The 17,858-nt window shown below is 43.3% G+C and overlaps 1 protein-coding gene across 1 annotated transcript in view; it reads left to right on the top strand.

Moving 5' to 3' along the window:
* ACADSB (acyl-CoA dehydrogenase short/branched chain) overlaps positions 1–17,858 on the top strand; it is a 226,382-nt gene that overhangs the window by 100,816 nt on the left and 107,708 nt on the right. The window contains exons 3-4 of the mRNA XM_085601734.1: positions 7,639–7,739; positions 9,457–9,663. Coding sequence (XP_085457860.1) covers positions 7,639–7,739; positions 9,457–9,663 — 308 coding nt within the window. The remainder of the gene's footprint in view (positions 1–7,638; positions 7,740–9,456; positions 9,664–17,858) is intronic.

The raw sequence follows: 17,858 nt of genomic DNA, 5'->3' as shown, positions 1-17,858 counted from the left end.
TACCGCTAAAAGCGAGGATGGAGAAGAACCCAAGGAACCTCTTAACAAAAAACCAGAGCCCTAATCTTGGTGGGACTGTGTAGTTGTTTGTGAATTATCTACTTTTCCTTTGTGTTGGCAACTGTCAAAATAAAATATTTCTCTTTTTCCATAAAAGTGAGTGTTTGGCTGGACAGTAATTTATTGCTCCTGCATTCATATTGAGTTATGAGCCTGTATTCACTCCCCTGTATCCACAAGTCCCCTGAGGGAGCCTTGGACTGCGCTATTCCTGAGTCAAGTGCTGATGGGGTGCTTGGCCCAGTTGCTCACAACCCATATTTGGTCCGGCCCCATCCGGAGTAAAGGGCTTTACTCCACCACGGTCGGGCCCAGTAACCCTTGCTAGCCCCATGGCCCTCTGACAGGGGTTCTGACACTTAGAAATACCCGTATCAGAAAACAAAGGGGTGGGGGGAGAGGATAAACCAGGTTCGTTCTCCTCAACTAATTAAGGTTATACCAAACAGATAACCCAGTAGTATTACACCTGATAACTCTCCATGTTGGGAAAAACAAGATGACTGAGCACATGTCACTACATGAGTGCCTCACTGCCAGAAATTGTTCTGGATGTTGACTGAGCATCTTCCATGCAGGTTATTTATTAGTATACCAAACAGAGAACCCAGTAGTGTTACACCTGATAACTCTCTATGTTGGGAAAAACAAAGTTTTTCTTGTAAAACCCTCACCCAGCAGGGTTACCCCTTGGTGGCATGCTTCTACTGAACTTGAAAACCACAACCATTGGTCATTTGATGCAGGATATGTTGCTGTGACACAGACTCAACATACTAGTAGGAACACACATGTTGTAAGACAAATATATAAACAAAGGATCCACATACATATTAGATGCTTTAATATCACATCATGGTTCCTCCGGGGAGAGGGTGGTCTGTTGTCACACTATGTAGGAGAGATAGACATTGTTTTTCAGATTGTATGAATCGGTATGTGCTCGTTGACCCGTTTGGATTAACAATGAAAAAAATACAGTAAAACCGGATCTATTTGTGTGGTTATCTGGAGACGGTATTGTCAAAGCTAGGTTGGGGGAACATTCGTTCCTCAATAGAGGGTCGTGCAGCAACCGCTGCCGACTAAACCACTTACCGCTTCAAGGCGAACCCTCGTTGAATGCACCTACTGTGGGCTTGCCCCGGGTACTGCTTCTTTGCGAAGTGCGCTTTTCCAGGGTATTTTTATTTAAATAGTTACGTGCTGACGGGGTGACATCGCCTACGTTTTTCGAAAGGACTAGACCGTTACACTTAAACAAAATGACTGCCTTCCATGGAACAATGACCAAGTTCCATTGGGGTAATATTATCGATGGAAAACAAAACCTGTGTGATCATTATAGTTTCAGATACAAATTAAAGAATTTAAAGATCCAGGGCCCCTCATATGATTTCATCATTTCATCCATTTTTATTTATCCGAGTCATGACCAAGACTCAAGAAAAATATAATGAAAAAAATTAAAACAAATTGGGATTCAAAATAATTATAGAAGGGGATAACTGGTCATACTGTGTGTGGGTATGCATCGTTTTTCTTATGTTAGATACCCTGTAATACTTCACTGGCTAATTCCTCGAGTAAACTGGCCCCATGGGATGCTTCTGTTAAGGCCATTGATACGCGTTTTATGTTTAAACACCCAACATTGTTCACTTTCGAAAAGCCTTCTTTCCGAGTTTTTTGTGTCCCATATATTTTCTAGGATCACCCATTGGTAGTCGCATGCTGTGTGACTCATTTCTATATAATGAGAGGACGCCTTCATAGTTGCGCGGCCGCACATGATGTTGCTGCGGTGTTAGCAGATTCTAGTTTTTATTTTTCTTGTTGTCATTACTAAATAATGTAGGTTGCTTGGGCAGGTTATCAAATACACTACTTTTTGTGTGTTGCAATTAGTCAGATTCCTAAGCTGCCAGGTCATGTCATTAGTGAAAAACACGTTTTTTGTAGCTTTTGTCCAGTGGCACACGCTGCAAGTACCACAAGAGTAGACATAATACTGCTTTTGTATTTTTTTAGGTATGTGTCAGTCTTCTGGATAATTGGTCTTTGGAAGATAAGACCAGGAAGCAAGACCAATATGCATTACCACTTTTTGAATAGCATCCAACTAAGTAACACAAATTATTTAGAAACATTGGCGCACACTGAATAGTGGGAACCTGTCGATACCACGACCCATTTTCTTCCACAGACGATGAAAGAGTTTGAAGGATATGTTAGTAGATTCTGGCCCTTGTGCGACTCGGAGAAGGGCCTTGATTCCACAAAGCACCATAACACGAACTATGGGCCACTAACCTTGTGGCACTTGCAGCGTGTGCCCCTTGACAAAAGTGACAAAAGCAGTGTTTTTCAACAATGTCCTCTCATTATATAGAAATGAGTCACTTTTAGGACAAACGGAGCGAGTTGCACTACAGAGTGCAGCGCGCTCACAGGAGCTCACACAAGGAATTTTTAAAATCGCTGATTATTAGTGTATTTGTTGTGTATTGTTGCCGCTTTTAGGCTTTTAACTAAGAATCCACTTACTTGCACCACATTTGTAAATTCACCGTGTTTGGAGCGGGTCCTTCTCCCGACAGACAGCACTGCGGCGGACATCTTGGCTTGGGGGGGCGGCCTAGAGAAGCTGCGCACGGTCTAGTCGTCGCAAGGACGCTAGACCGGTATTTAAAACGGGCCATGCTGACGCGCAGCGGGCACGCGCTGCGGGCACGCCGGAGCATCGCCGGAGTCACGCCAGAGTCCAGCCCGTCTGCGCCCGTCCGCGCACAGGCGGGCGCAGGGGCTGGGACGGCTGGCCATCGTCGCACTTACTCCTCAGAAATGCTTAAATCTTTGAATAGAGGCGAGCCCATGTTGGACAAAGCAGTCCTGCTGTTGCTTAAAAAGTACAGTATCTCTCGGAATGTTGGGGTCACACCTACCTTGAATAAATGTTCCACGTTAAAAATAGCGAGCCTTAATACCCGCTCGTTGCACTGCCATCATCTGGAGGTATATAATATGCTTCAGGATAGTGACATCGATGTCCTGACTCTTTCAGAGACCTGGACAGATGAGAACTCGTTACCGGATATCATCGCCGCTGTACCAAGCGGATATGATATAATGTGGCATAACCGCCCAGGGGGCTCACGGGGGGGTGGAGTAGCTATTTTGTATAGGAAGACCATGATGGTTGAAAAAATACTAACTGAGACGATTGACTTAGCAGATCTTCTTGGGGTAAAGGTCACAGTAAACAATGTGTGTTGGGTGATCTTGTCTGTTTATCGTCCGCCGAAGGCAACCCCTACCTTCTTTGACTTATTCTGTCCTATTATATCTGACCTTAGGTCAAGATATATAAAAATCTTGGTTACAGGGGATTTTAATCTACATTGGGATAAGCCCACCTGGGATTCACCTATGCGCCAGTTAGACACATTAATGTCCGCATTGGACTTCACACAGATTGTGGATACCCCAACCCATGAAAAAGGGCACATTCTTGACCTTATGTGGACCACCGATGCCACTCTAACATTTAGTGAGGCAGCGCCCTGTGTCTGGTCTGATTACTGTTTGGTCTCGTGTGAGGTCCCCCTCAGCAATGGGGCTGTTCATAACTCACATAGCTTCAGGAAAACCCGGAAATGGATTGAAGTCAATCTGAGAGCCCTGACTGAGGCACATCTGGAACCCCCCCAGGTTTTAGAGCCAGATTGTAATTTGGACCGAGACCACTCTGATCTAACAAGATGTTTGATTCGGGCCATCGATCAGATAGCGCCAGTGAAAACACAGCAAATCAAGGGCTGTGGGAAAACTCCCTGGTTTACTCCGCTCCTAAGGGAAACCAAAACCAAGCTAAGGAGATTAGAAAGGCTGTGGAGGAAATCCAAGCAGGATACTGATAGGGATACCTATAAGGCCTTTCTCCACCAATATAAAAAACTTATGATTCAAGCTAAAGCGGACTATCTTGAGTCGCGCCTAAGCAAGGCCACTAATATCCAGAAAGAAACCTTTAAAATCTTGGCTGAGCTGAGTAAGAAGCCGGATAATGTTAAGCCCCCTTTTGATTGTAATACCTTCCAGACCTATTTCCTGGAGAAGGTGAAGATCATTGTCCAGGAGATAGAGAATATGGCGGCAACAGGGACTGCAATTGCCTTAACATCTAATAAGGCGAGCGACTGTTCTCTTACAATGTTCCCACAGATGGATACATTAATCTTGGAACAACTGATGTGTAAAATTAAATCTGGCTCTCCAGCTGATCCTTGTCCACCTGAGATCTTTCGCATTGCGCGTCCCTTATTGGAGGAATACATCATCTCTCTCCTTAATAGATCGCTAGACATGGGATACCTGCCGAGTGAACTTAAGGAGGCGCGGGTAAGACCCTTATTGAAAAAGCTGGGGTCAGATCCCGCTGTGTTGAAGAACTACAGACCCATCTCCCAGCTGCCCTTTCTCTCAAAAATCCTTGAGCAACATGTTCTTCAGTCCCTGTCCTGCTATCTGGAATCTCACCATCTACTCCACGATAGACAGGCAGGTTTTCGAGCACATCACAGCACCGAGTTGGTGATGCTCTCGGTGCTGGACGAACTAAGAGGTAGGGCTGACTGTAAGAAAGCGAGCGCCCTGATTTTATTAGATCTATCAGCGGCGTTCGATACTGTCAGCCACACCCTGCTCTTGGACAGATTGAAGAGCTTTGGGATTAAGGGCTCGGCGCTGCAGTGGTTGGAATCCTTCCTTACAGGCAGGACTCAAAGGATACAACTGGGGGATGAAACATCTGAGGTCGGGGTTTTAGAGTGTGGAGTACCGCAGGGGTCGGCCCTGTCCCCTCTTCTATTCAACCTATACCTGCAACCCCTGATCGCTGCGCTGGCTGCGATGGACTGTAAAGTCTTCAACTATGCGGACGATACGCAGTTGCTGCTAAGTATAAATGACACCTCGGCCGCACAACTCCAATCCCAGAACATCCTGAGGTTCACGGTACGATGGATGACAGATAACCTTTTAAAAGTCAATCCTGACAAAACTGAGATCTTGGTTATACCATCCACCCTCTCACCTTGGAGTGACCTCTACTGGCCCATGGAGTTGGGCTCGGCCCCAAAACCAAGCCTGGCTGTAAAAAGCTTGGGGATTCGGTTGGACGCTGACCTATCGATGGCGCCTCAGATCGCGTCGGTGGTAGGCAGCTGTACTAATATCATCCGGCAACTGCGGAAGCTATCCCCTATTCTTTCAGAGCCCATGATGCGCTCAATAGTAACTGCCACTATCATTTCCAGAATTGACTATGGGAATGCCCTCTATCTTGGCCTACCGAAAACCCTTACTAATAGGCTTCAGATTCTAATGAATGATGCTGCCCGACTGATTTTTAGACTCCCTAGGAGGTCTAGAGCCACTCCTCTACTACAAAACCTACATTGGCTTCCAATAAAAGAGAGAGTGGAATTCAAGAGTCTGTGTATAGCCCATAAGGTCATCTACGGTAAGGCTCCGGCCTATATCAAGGAGCGCCTACAACTGTACCGCCCGACGAGATCACTTCGGTCCTCGGACCTGCAGTTGCTGACTTGCTCTCGGTACAGGCTAGTGACGAAGGGAGGCAGAGCCTTCTCGGTATTGGTTCCCCAGCTGTGGAACAACTTGCCTGGAGGGCTACGTGAGGAAGGAAACCTCTTAAAATTTCGAAAGAGCCTGAAAACGCTACTGTTCAGGAGAAGCCTGAGCATGGCTTAATCCAATGCGATCTTTTGTTCTGACCTGTTGTGTTATTGTCCTATTCCATCTTTCCGGACGCTTAGAGGCCTGCAGGTGATTAGGCGCGGTATAAAATTAAAATAACAATAACACAGCACGTGAGTTCCAATGGGTGATCCTAGAACATTTAAGGGACACAACAAACTCGGCAAGAAGGATTTTTGGAGAGGGAACTACATTGGGTGTTTAAACTTAAAACTTATATCAATGGCCTTAACAACATCCTGTGGGGCCAGTTCACTTGAGGAGTTAGCCAGTGAAGTATTACAGGGTACCTAACACCAGAAAAACGATGCATACGCAGCACACATACTATGACCAGTTATCCCCTTTTAAAATTATTTTGAATCCTATTTTGTTTTTATTTTTTTCATTTGGTTTTTTTTGAGACATGATCATGACTCAAATAAATAAGAATGGATGAAATGGTGAAACCATATGAGGGACCCTGGATTATTAAATCTTTTATTTGTATCTGAAAATTTAATGATCACACAGGCTTTGTTTTCCATATCCCAATGGAACCTGGTCAATGTTCCATGGAAGACATCCATTCTGTATTGAGCGTAACAGGCTAGTCCTTTCGACAACATAGGTGAGGACGCTCCATCGGCACGTAACTATTGAAACAAAATAGTGCGGAAGAGCACGCATCGGCAAGATGCGGTCCCAGGAGATTCAACGAGGGTTCGCATTGACGCAGTAAGTGGCTTAGTCGGCAGCAGTTGGTGCACGACCCTCTATAGTGGAACGAATGTTCCCCCAACCTTGCTTTGACAATACCGGCTCCTATAACCACACAAATACGGCCGGTTTCACAGGATTTTTTTCATTGTTAATCCAAATGGATTGACGAGCACATATCGGTTCATACAATCTGAAAACGATCTCTCTCTCTCTCTCCTACAGAGTGTGACAGCAGGCCACCATCACCCAGGAGGAACAATTTTGAGATATTAAAGCATCTCATATGTATGTGGATTCTTTGTTTATGTAATTGTCTTGCAACATGTGCGTTCCTACTGGAATGTTGAGTCTGTGTCACAGCCACATATCCTGCATCAAATAACCAATGGTTGTGGGTTTCAAGTTCAGTAGAAGCATGCACCAGGGTAACCCTGCTGGGTGAGGGTTTTACAAGAAAAACTTTGTTTATCCCAGCATTGGGAGTTATCGGGTGTAACACTACTGGGTTCTCTGTTTGGTATACTAATAAATACCTTGAATATAAGACGCTCATTCATCATCCAGAATAATTTCTTGCAGTGAGGCACTCATGTAGTGATGTGCTCAGTCAACTTGTGAGACTCTTACGAAGTGGATGAGGAGTTTTCTGAATGCGAGATGCTCTGACTGGTGCACTTTCTCCATTCGAGGTGCTGTGGCAGTGTCTGGTGACTACTGTTAAAAATATGCCAGTGAGACTCTCGCTCAGTGACTTATGAATAATCTGCTGATAAAATGTTTATCAAAAGTTTGAATAGTATATCCGTCATTTCCAGCACTTGGAGTTGGCAAAAACTGCAGTATAAAGTGTTAAATAAGTGAAGATGATGATTATTATTTCACACGTTCGTTTGCTTGTGAATATTATCTACTGAGATGCTCACCCATTCACTGATGGACACTGTGCAAGGGAGAATCATGGGCACTTCCTGTCAAAAACCCTGCAAATCTTTCAAGTTAAAGACTCTCCCAATAAATACTCTTATTTTTGTGTGTGTGTTTGACACTTTCAGTGCATTGTAAATACTAAGTTGCCTTTTAACTCTCTTTCTACAGTGCAAAAGTTTGCTAAAGAGCGAATTGCCCCACTTGTAGCAACTATGGACGCAAACTCAAAAATGGAGCAGTCCGTGATCCAGGGATTGTTTGAGCAGGGGGTGAGTAGTGTTGGGTAGCGTGTTCTGGAATATTCCACAACCAGTACAAAATCAAAGGACCCTCACCACCCAGAGGTACATCTTTACTTCAAGGTGCTTCTTCGAAAAGAATGACGAAGGTAACTGCTGGGGCAATGTAGTTTGGTTAAAGAAGCCTTAAACTGAATTGACTGTAACTGTAAGTAGAGGAGGCAGGTGCTAACCAGACCTCTAACAGAAAAGAGACTGACAACCGAGAGACAAAGCAAAAAGCATTGTTAGGCATAAATGCCAACACCATCTTGAGGGAGCAGAAATACAAACCTGTAGTAAACCTAAGCAGGGCCTACAGTAAGACCTCTAACGAAAGTTAGCATGAACATAAGTACTGTCACATTGGAAGAGGAACATAGAGTACAGAGTCATGAACAGAAGTAAAGTACTGGAACAAGCAGAAAGAAATATTAGAAACAGGGATTATAAAGGGTTTGACACAGGAAACCAAGTCGTGAGCTAAAAGTCATGAACAGAACCTGCACAACTAAATTACAAAGAAAACTCAGCCGTGATTAAAATCGAGTAGCTTAGGTATTGCTTCCAACAATGTAGTGATTTAGAATATTTAACATAGCTTGCTACTGAGTTCGTGACTGCTTCCAACACATTAGTTCCAGCTTCAGGACCAAGAAACGCTATCAAAGAGGTTGGAAATAACAAGGCTGTGAGGGATCTGGAAAGAAAATGCAAACTATATGGAAAGAAATCCAGCTACAGGTGTGCAGGAGGGAGCCCTAAGGATTCTCAGAATTGGGAAGTAATTCAATTGTTAACTAGAAAAGACTTAAGGCCTAGAAGCTCAAAGAGCATCAAATTGCGAGAGGCTGCATAGTCATTAAAAAGGAGAGCACAGCAAGGGAAAAAAAAATACATTTGAAAACACTTTCAGTAAAGGCTGTTATAAGAATGCTTTTAAGAAGAGGCTTAGGAATGCTTACCAAAACCCCTGTTGCGGCATCGTGAAGTCCATAGCAGCTGCCAGGAATAAGACTTTCTGGCACACTATCGATGCCAATCTCTGCAGAGGAACCCAACAGCGTTATGCATACGTGGCATGTAAATTGTAATGTAGTTAGCAGTAAGTTTTGCCTGAAACCACAAGACAGTTGCGTGCCAACACTAACCGCAGAATTCCAGAAGTGTGCGGGAAATGTATTGGTCCCAGAGTTCTCCAGACAGCACCACCCTTTGCCACTTGGCATATTATTGTCAGTCTCCTCTACACTCTGCTTATACAACCCTTTTTTTCAAACAGTTCAGCGCATCTCCTTATGCTCTGCACAGTGCATCACCAATATATCCCTTCATAGACTGCTGAGTGTTTCCCGCTTACACCTGGCTCAGGACTTCTCTTTTTTGCGTGCTTCTTCGTGTCTCACTCGCAAGTAGCTCAGTAGATCTTCCTTATGCGAGACTCCACGGATCCTCCTAATTAATTGTTCAGTCAGCACATCTCCCTTTCAGTCTGTTTAATGTGTCTCTTAAGTGCCCCTTTCTTACAAATGGCTGTCTCTTCAGCACACTTCACACATAATAGAACACTAAGGAGCCCAGAGTGAGGATGCGGAAAAGAGCAGAACATGGCATAAGTGCGCATCTATGATAGGCCGATCAATGTATCGCTACTCAACTCTCAGCGAGTTTCCCTAGCAATACTCCTTTGTGTGGATTTCTCTTTCAGTTGATGGGCATTGAGATCGATCAGGAGTTTGGAGGCACTGGAGCCTCCTTCATCTCCCTTATCTTAGTGGTCGAGGAGCTCGCCAAAGTGGATCCCTCAGTGTCTGTCTTTTGTGATATACAGAACACGCTAATCAACACCTTATTCAGAAAGCTCGGGACTGAAGAACAGAAGAGCTACTATTTGCCGCGTTTGGCTAAGGACCTGGTTAGTGAACAAAGCCAGCAATGTCTAAAGTGCGCCTGCTTCTTTGCTCCATGCTTGTTTCTCTTTGCTCCTTGATTCTTTGTTTTTGATCCATGCTTGTTTCTCTCTGCTGCTTTCTCTCTTCCCCATGCATCTTGCGTCTTTTTCTGCTGCGTGCTTCTTACGCTTTGTGGCATATGTTTGGCTCTTTGCTGTGCACATCTTGCTGTCTTCCTTGCACATCTCTTTCTAAACTGAATTCTGTGTTAATTGAGTCTCTTGGTTTCAGTACTTTTGGGGTGTATGCATTAGTTTTTCAAAGTAACATGTAAAAATATGAGTTTTACTGATGTCTATAATAACTGTTTGATTGTATTTCTCCACTGTGATTATTTGTGGATTTTTGTTGCCGAGTCTCTTTGAAATGATGACTCAATACCCAATTGTGTCAAGCTGTGTGTGTGTAAGTCAAGTATTTTCAAAACCAATCACATCAGCATTCACTAGCCATGCTAACCAACTACGTCTTTATGAGTTCAGCCTTCCATGTGACAAAAAATGCGAAGACCATAAAGAAGACCTTCCTTGGCTTGCTGCTTAGCTCATCCCAATGCCAATCCATATCAAGAGAAACCTCTCTTTCCAGCATCACCTCCATCCACATCCCCTTGCTGCCTTTTGGCTGGACCAACCTCACCACCCTCTCCTTTAAACTAACCTGCTCCCAAATCCACCAAGGCCAGGCTAGACTGATAAAGATTATGAGCAAATTCTTGAGGATCTTCTTAACCCCTTCGACGCTCATGACGGAACGGTTCCGTCATGAGCGTCGGTTGAGCTGTGCTCATGACGGAACCGTTCCGTCATGAGCCCGCCCGCGCAAGCAGCAGTCAGCACCGCGGGGGAATCCGCCCCGCATGGAAGGGGTTAAAAGATACCTTCTAGAGTGATAACCCAGGTAACCTAATTTGACCCCAGCACAGATATCAGGAATGCTACATGACTTCAGCAGCAGCATCCTTCACACAACTGCAGACACCCATGCATTAAGAAAGCCCCAGCTTGTGAAAATTAAGCTATCCACGCCTGGAGCCAGGAGAACATCAACAGCAGATGTTACATTACACCTTAGGAAATGAAGTCAATGCGCTCCGCTGCAGTTTGATTTCGTGCACCTGAAACGCCTACACCAACCAGGAACCCCAAACCCTTAAGCCTGAAATGAGTGGTGCTCGTTGAACATCCCAAGTCCTAGCATTCTTTATTCACATCCACCTTAGCTGCTGCACCTCACACACAAGATCAGGACCACCTGTTAGCAACCATCACTAGCAAACAGCCATCCATACCAGCCATCCTTGTGCTGGTTCTATCGCATCTCAATACCAGCAGCGCCCTGCAGGTAGACATCCAAGATACCCAGCAAACCTCCCCCAACATTATTTTTTCTGCAACGCTTATTTCTCATTATAGTTTTTTCGAACTAGACAGGATGACCCCAATTCTCACAGAATCCAAAAGGCTCCCTCTGCCCAGTTGCATCATCTTAAAACATGTATAGTGTGTATGATAGTCAATTTCAGTACCCAGCTGTATGAGGACATCTGTAAAGCTCCACAAGATACAGATTAGTAGCATCGACAGACTGGAAACCTGGAAGCAGAGGAAAGAAAAGACCATACTTGTATATCCCCTCTATGTTGATCCTCCCCATCTCTACATTCTTTTGATGCACTGTATACGGCACACTAGTCTAAAGTCCTCTGCTACGTTTGAGCTGTTTTGATATGTAGCTCCATGTAGATACATAATGACTTTTGTATAGTTCATGAACATGCAGACACAATAGCCACAAGCACATTAAAATAAACTATCCTTACATAGACAGACCAATACTCCAAGAGACATCCAAGCACATGCAGCACACATATAGACAGCCACACACACAGTCCGACATGCCTTCTTGCGCCTAAGCAAACAAAGGCTATCTGAGGGGTAGTCACCAATGCATATAAACCAACAGACATATAGGTACCTTTGCTTACAGACCAGCGTAGACACTCATACAGTCTCGCACAACATGTGTACAGTGAGAAAGCACACAGGGAAGCGCACACAGAGAAAGCGATGGGTTAGATCTGACAAATGGACAGATGGATTAACCATGTGCATGCTTGCTTTGTTCTAGGGAGATTGATTCTTGGTCTCTAATTGATAGTTGCCTCCATGGCAGAGGAAATCTCATTCGATGTGGAAAATGTAGTTGAGTGGAACTTTCTTAGAGAAATAATTTCTACTGGGTGATGGAAGATTTCAGGCTCCATGCTTATTCATTCCCTGCCTTCTAGCACTCTGCATGCTCATTACATTGCTCTCTTTGGTATCATACCTGTGTAGTAATGCATCTTTTTAAGAAACTCATCACATTGAGGTTTGCCATTTGCTACATGTTAAAGAAACATCATGTTTCCAATCAAGACCATTCCTTTTTATTAAGGGTCTTAGTCTAGTTTGGTAAAATTATTCAAACACAAACTACAATCTCCAGAAAGTACTACTCTGTAAAATAATACATAGTACGAGAAACTTTACATTTAGCATACACTTAGAGATCCGACCATCCTTGTTGCACAATGGACATTGATTAACTCTGCCAGCTTGTATCATCTAACGAAACATACCTTAGTAGTTTATGATGTTGACAGTTTACTTATGATGTTTTCCTTCTTTAGAGTGTTTTAAGTTGCCATGCTGTAGCTAAGTTACTGAATACAATATTTACTTTTCTTTTATTCTTCTTGCTTTTGAAACTTTATTGCTGTCTTTCCGTTTTTTTTCTCACAACAAATTTTATTGGGTTTTGACAATGATCTGTGGCCTCGTAGGCAGATAAATATACACAGGATGATAGTATCAACATACCCATGAACATTGACCAGAATCTGCACATCTGACCCACCCTCACCCAAGCATGACACAGCGGACAAGAACATCAGCATCAACTTAGTCACTGGTCACTTGCCTTCCCCATCTTCCCTCCACTCTCGTACTTTTGAACTTTTGAATATCCTCATCAAAATATGATCTCAAGGAGCGACCAGGCTGTAAAACAAATTCCCTGTATTTTGCGCATCTCTGCTAAATTTTAGTGTGTTTCTGTGGCCATCCCCTTGCCTATGAACACCAGACCAATACAATGGTCCATGATTTTTTAGGTCGAGCCTAGCGCAGCGTGCATGCACTGCTCTAGGAGACTACCTTTTGGAATTGGTCTGCACTTTTCTAACACTTGTGCATGTGGTGGCATCCACTTTGCGGGTGCAAGCAGCGGCGCACAGGGGCCATCTCTTTCTAATTAGCGTAGCAGCGCGCTGCTTTACATTTGCCTGTCTCGCGGTCGCTTTCTCTTTCTTGCTTGTCTCGCGGTCGCTTTCACTTTCCTGTTCCCTCCACACTTTTTTTTATACACGCAACACTTTAAACAAACAAAACATATGCAAGTTAAGGGTGCTTTAAATGGGCCGGTTCCGGCATTTTGTTTTATTTTGCGAGGGAGAGTATCTGCATTTCTCAAGAAAAACGTAATAGTTTTAATTGGAGAGTACCAGCACTTCTTAAAACAAGCAGGTACTCTGGTTCAGCAATTCAATTTTTACATTTCAAGCATTGCCCGCGGGCATGCACAACGATGTCTGCTCGTGCACGCGCTTTCCTTGAACACGCACACTTTTCCTCGAGCTGGCTGTTCTTGATACTGTAAACTGCTCCCACTCATGCACAGTGCACTGGTGTGTGTTTCTACAATTATTTGTGCAGACAACACATGCAAAGCCAAGTGCATTTCAAGTATATTTTGATTGTAGCAACGGACGAATGCTTGACTTACATTTATTCCAGTGGAAAGAACATGAAAGCATCGATTCGACAACAGTGTAACAGTGTCATATATGACAACGAGTCTGTGCCAAACCAAACATGCGAGTTGGGAGTCCGAACCCCTTTCTTAATTAAATCTCCCTAATCCTTATGTAAACTAAACGCAAGACAGGGTTTTTTACGTTTCTAATGCTCAGTGCACCTTTAACACCAACCCAGTTTCCTTGCATGGAACCCACGCTAAACAAACACAACACGGGCACTCCATCTCGGATAACTTACAAATCCATTTGAAACCAGTTTGAGCTGGTATCTGGCCTAGTTCCGGCAACCCGGGTGCTGGAACCGGGAGAAGGACGGGGGAGGGAGGGTTGCGCTCAGTCTGTGGCTGCCCGGCACAAAAGGGGACATGCATACCTACCCTTGCTCCTGCCGTCCCACAGACAGGGTTGGTGTATACTCGGAGATTGTGTAGTTTATTGGCCAACCTGCGCTGTCTAAACCGAGGGGCCTCTTTTTTCATTATCCTGGCTTTCCTACTCAGCAATGTGATCATGGGCGGATAGCTCTATCTACCACAGCATTTGTTTCCTTTTAGCAGAAAATAGGGGACACTTTCAGATTGGTGTTCTATGCTGTCCCTGGACGTTCGCTTTGTCCTTCTTTCAAAAAGCGACCCTCCCGCATGTCAAATAAGCTATGAAACCGCCTCTCCCTGATCTTACAGTATTGGAGTTTTCTGAAGTGGCAGGACTGTGCGTTTAGTTTTAAGTTGATATATGGCCTGTCTTTGTTTGTAAATAAACTGATGGACTTTAAGTGGGGTCAAAAAACTGGGGCATCCAGAGTCAGAGAGCATGTGCTGCTCTGCGAGGCTTGCTATATTCTGTGAGGTTTGAACACACCAACTTAGCTAACAAACATTGACAAAACCAATAGCTCTAGCTAAACACTTATAAAGCTCCAAAGGCGAGACCTACTGGCCTATGTCAATGCTTGTTTCAATACTACAAAGGATGGGGGAGGGCAGTGACTTTCCGTTTTAACATTTCAGTGGTTTAATTCAATAAAATATTCTGCTTAGTCACTTTGAAAGAGGTGGATTGTTAGGCATGTTTGAAATATTGAAATTCAGGCACAAGTCTGTAGCAACAAATAATGCCTGCTTTTAACCCTTTCCATCAGTTGTGCACATTTGTATTCTGTTGATAAAGCAGTTGTAAAATTTCACTGTAAAGAATTTGGTCATGGTCAGTGTAGTGTCAATTATTAGAATTCTGTGACCACACAGGAATTGGTATTTTTTTAATTTTCATAGTGGTTATGTTTTTAATGTGTGTAATGTAAGCATAATGCTCAATGTAACTGTTCGATTGAGCATTATGCTTACATTAAAAACATTAAATCGAAGTTTAATGTGATTCTGGTTTTGAGTCAGAAAGACACTGTTAAACTTCAAGCTATACTGCATGAATTGTATTTATTAAATAGGTCCTATTTAAATTACCACAGTGTGTGATATTGTGTAGCTGAGATAAGGATAACTTTTGTATTTTACGTATTTAAAAAAAAAACATATTCCTCAAGCAAGTTGTTGCTCAGTTTGTGCTAATTTAATTAAGCAGTATCTTTTACAGGACAGTAGATTAGCTCAAAGTGCTAATTTGTTTTCATAGACATCTTAATATTGCGGGTTTTTCGTTTGTAAACGCTGTGAAGTAAAAAATTTTCTATTCTCAAGTTCTAGTGCTACTTAGTATATATATTATGGAAAAATAAGGTAAAGTAGGCCCTGATGGGATTCATACGTGTGACCTGTACGTCACACACACTGGTGTCTGCACTGATTGCTTAAGTCTTACAGCTATCTTAGCAAATGAAAAGCATACTTGGTTAACTTGGAAGATTTCTGAGGGTATTCCCATTTCGAAACAGATTGTATTAGCTGTGTGCCTGGCCGTGGTAGGCTCCTCAGCAGTATGACCTTTGGATGAAAATTCCTGTTAAAGTTATGAAGGGGGTCTTTAATCCGTTGAAGGTTTTCTGACAGAAGGACGTATTCCATATTAAATTTGCAGAGGAGTATGCCCAAGCCACTTCAGGAGCAGCGTGGCAACTGTATATTCCAGTAATCTTAAGGCCTAAACTCATGATCTGGTAAGTGTTGTTGGCCCCAAGCACATTCCATAGTAGGCCGGTGATAACGTGTGGTGCACACATGCTCTTAGACTATAAGTCCTTTGGACTAAAAACTCTAAGATCACTTGCTTAAAGACTTAAATGGGTTCAAAAGTTGTACATTACTTAGCCCAACTATAATATTCCAAATGTCTTATTCCTCAGCTTTTTATAATGCAATTGAAAGGAAACATTTGGGATTTTGTCCAGTTTTAGTTTTACACAAATAAGCCATGTGCTGCAGAGAATGGAATGCTGGGTGGTCGTTTCCTCTTCTTTGAGAGACACAAGGCTAAGGATAGACTTTAATGGCTCACCCAGTCAGGTCCCAAGGTCAAAGTCTGGTTAGGATTTGCTACTAGATTAGGAAATAACGTCTTAAAGTAGAAATGTTTTAATTAATTGGCCAAGTACTGAGCTTATTTTGAGAACAGTGAAGAGAAAAAGGGTAAAGTTAGCATTTTAATATGAAAATAATTTGCTATATAGTTTCCTTACAACTACTTATGCACTATACCTGGGGTTGGAAATAGTGCGAAGTCCTGAAATTTGTATATGAAATGTAATTATTTAACTATATGCACTATATTATTGATGTCAATCACAGTACATATGTGAATATTGTTGGGGAGCAGTTACATTTATGAATATTAATTGGAACAGATTAATGAATGATTGAATTATTCTTGGAACATTTCTGTTCTAAAATTGCTGGGAATCAATGAAGTCTTTATTCCTTGTCTATGACAATGGTTGTGATAATAATTGAGGTGAGGAAAATGAACTGACAAAAGCGTAAACACCGAAATGTGTCTTGTATTTAGTGTGGAATAAACACTGGGCAAGCCACCTATCGAAGGCATTCCTTTTTTTTTTCTTCAATTAATTTTGGAGTAATTGTCCTGTGAGTTATTGTCAGGTTTCAGTTTAGCACCTGGGCACCGGCACTGTTGGTGAGGAGGTGTTTTTTATATATATATATATATATATATTCACTTAAAAAACTGAAAGGTAAAGTAACATTATAGTAAAGTGAAATGTTAAGTAACAACGTAACTTTTAACACTCTAAAAACCACCAAAATTCACTGGTATAGTTATCTCAAGCAAGTATAACTCATGCACTAATGTAACTATAACTCGCGCTCCTACCATGCACGGTTTTCTCAGTACTTTCACTGCAAATGTTGCAGTGATATTATTAATGATGTCATAGAAGATGTAATGAGTTATGTAATGTGTGGTAATTAGCAGTGCATGGTGAGGGCACGAGTTATAGTTACCTTAGGGCATGAGTTATTGTTACTTGAGATAACTATAAGTAGTGAATTTCAGTGGTTTTTAAAGTTTAGAACATTACATTGTTACTGAACATTTCACCTACCTATAACGTTACTTTAACCTTATTTTTTTTCAGAGAATCTGTAGGTTTTTTATTGTAAAGTAATATTTGATTACCATATGTAAATTGGCCGTGCGCAGCGGGGGTTTGGCTGCAGGGCCTGGCCTGCAGCCACCCATCCCACATGCAACCAATCCCACCCAGGTGACCTACCACTTGCTTGTTGGGGGCCGCAGGAGGAGCCCCAAGGCCCCGCGTCCCCAGGTATCTCCTCGCATCCAGCGGGAGCCGGCATTGCTCCCACCTGATGGGAGCAGCTACTAATGCTGCTCCATCTGAGCTGAAGCAATATTTTGATCTGTTTCCCTGCCCGCATCAGTGCGTGCAGGGAAATTGATCAAATGCCTGCTCCCAGCCAGTGGGAGTATTTTTAAAGCTCCCACCGGCTGGGTGGAGACTTTGTGTTTGCTCCCGCTTGGTGGGAGATAAAATAATGCTCCTTCCAAGTAGGAGCAAACACCGCTTTCCCTATCTGTGTCAGAGGAGTGAGCATGGAATTCGCTATGTACCGGGGGTGGGCTCCCGGGACATACCTAGTGAGCCAGCCCTGGGGGAGAGGGTCTCGGGGGGCCATTAGAGGCTCAGGCAGGAAGAATGCATACCCCCACTCACCATAAACAATGTCGACCCCGGGGCCAAAAGCAGCTTATGCATTGGGCCATGAGGGTTGGGGTCCCCGGGGCCGAAAGCAGTCCTGGGAGGGGGGCTGCCTGCACCCCCTCAAATATGCATTGGGTCCCGGGGGCTGAAAACAGACTGGG

Source organism: Triturus cristatus, chromosome 1_2, assembly GCF_964204655.1.
Source record: "Triturus cristatus chromosome 1_2, aTriCri1.1, whole genome shotgun sequence".
NCBI classification, from domain to species: domain Eukaryota; kingdom Metazoa; phylum Chordata; class Amphibia; order Caudata; family Salamandridae; genus Triturus; species Triturus cristatus.
The sequence above is the reverse complement of the archived record's forward strand: the minus strand, read 5'-3'. Positions and strand labels throughout refer to the sequence as shown.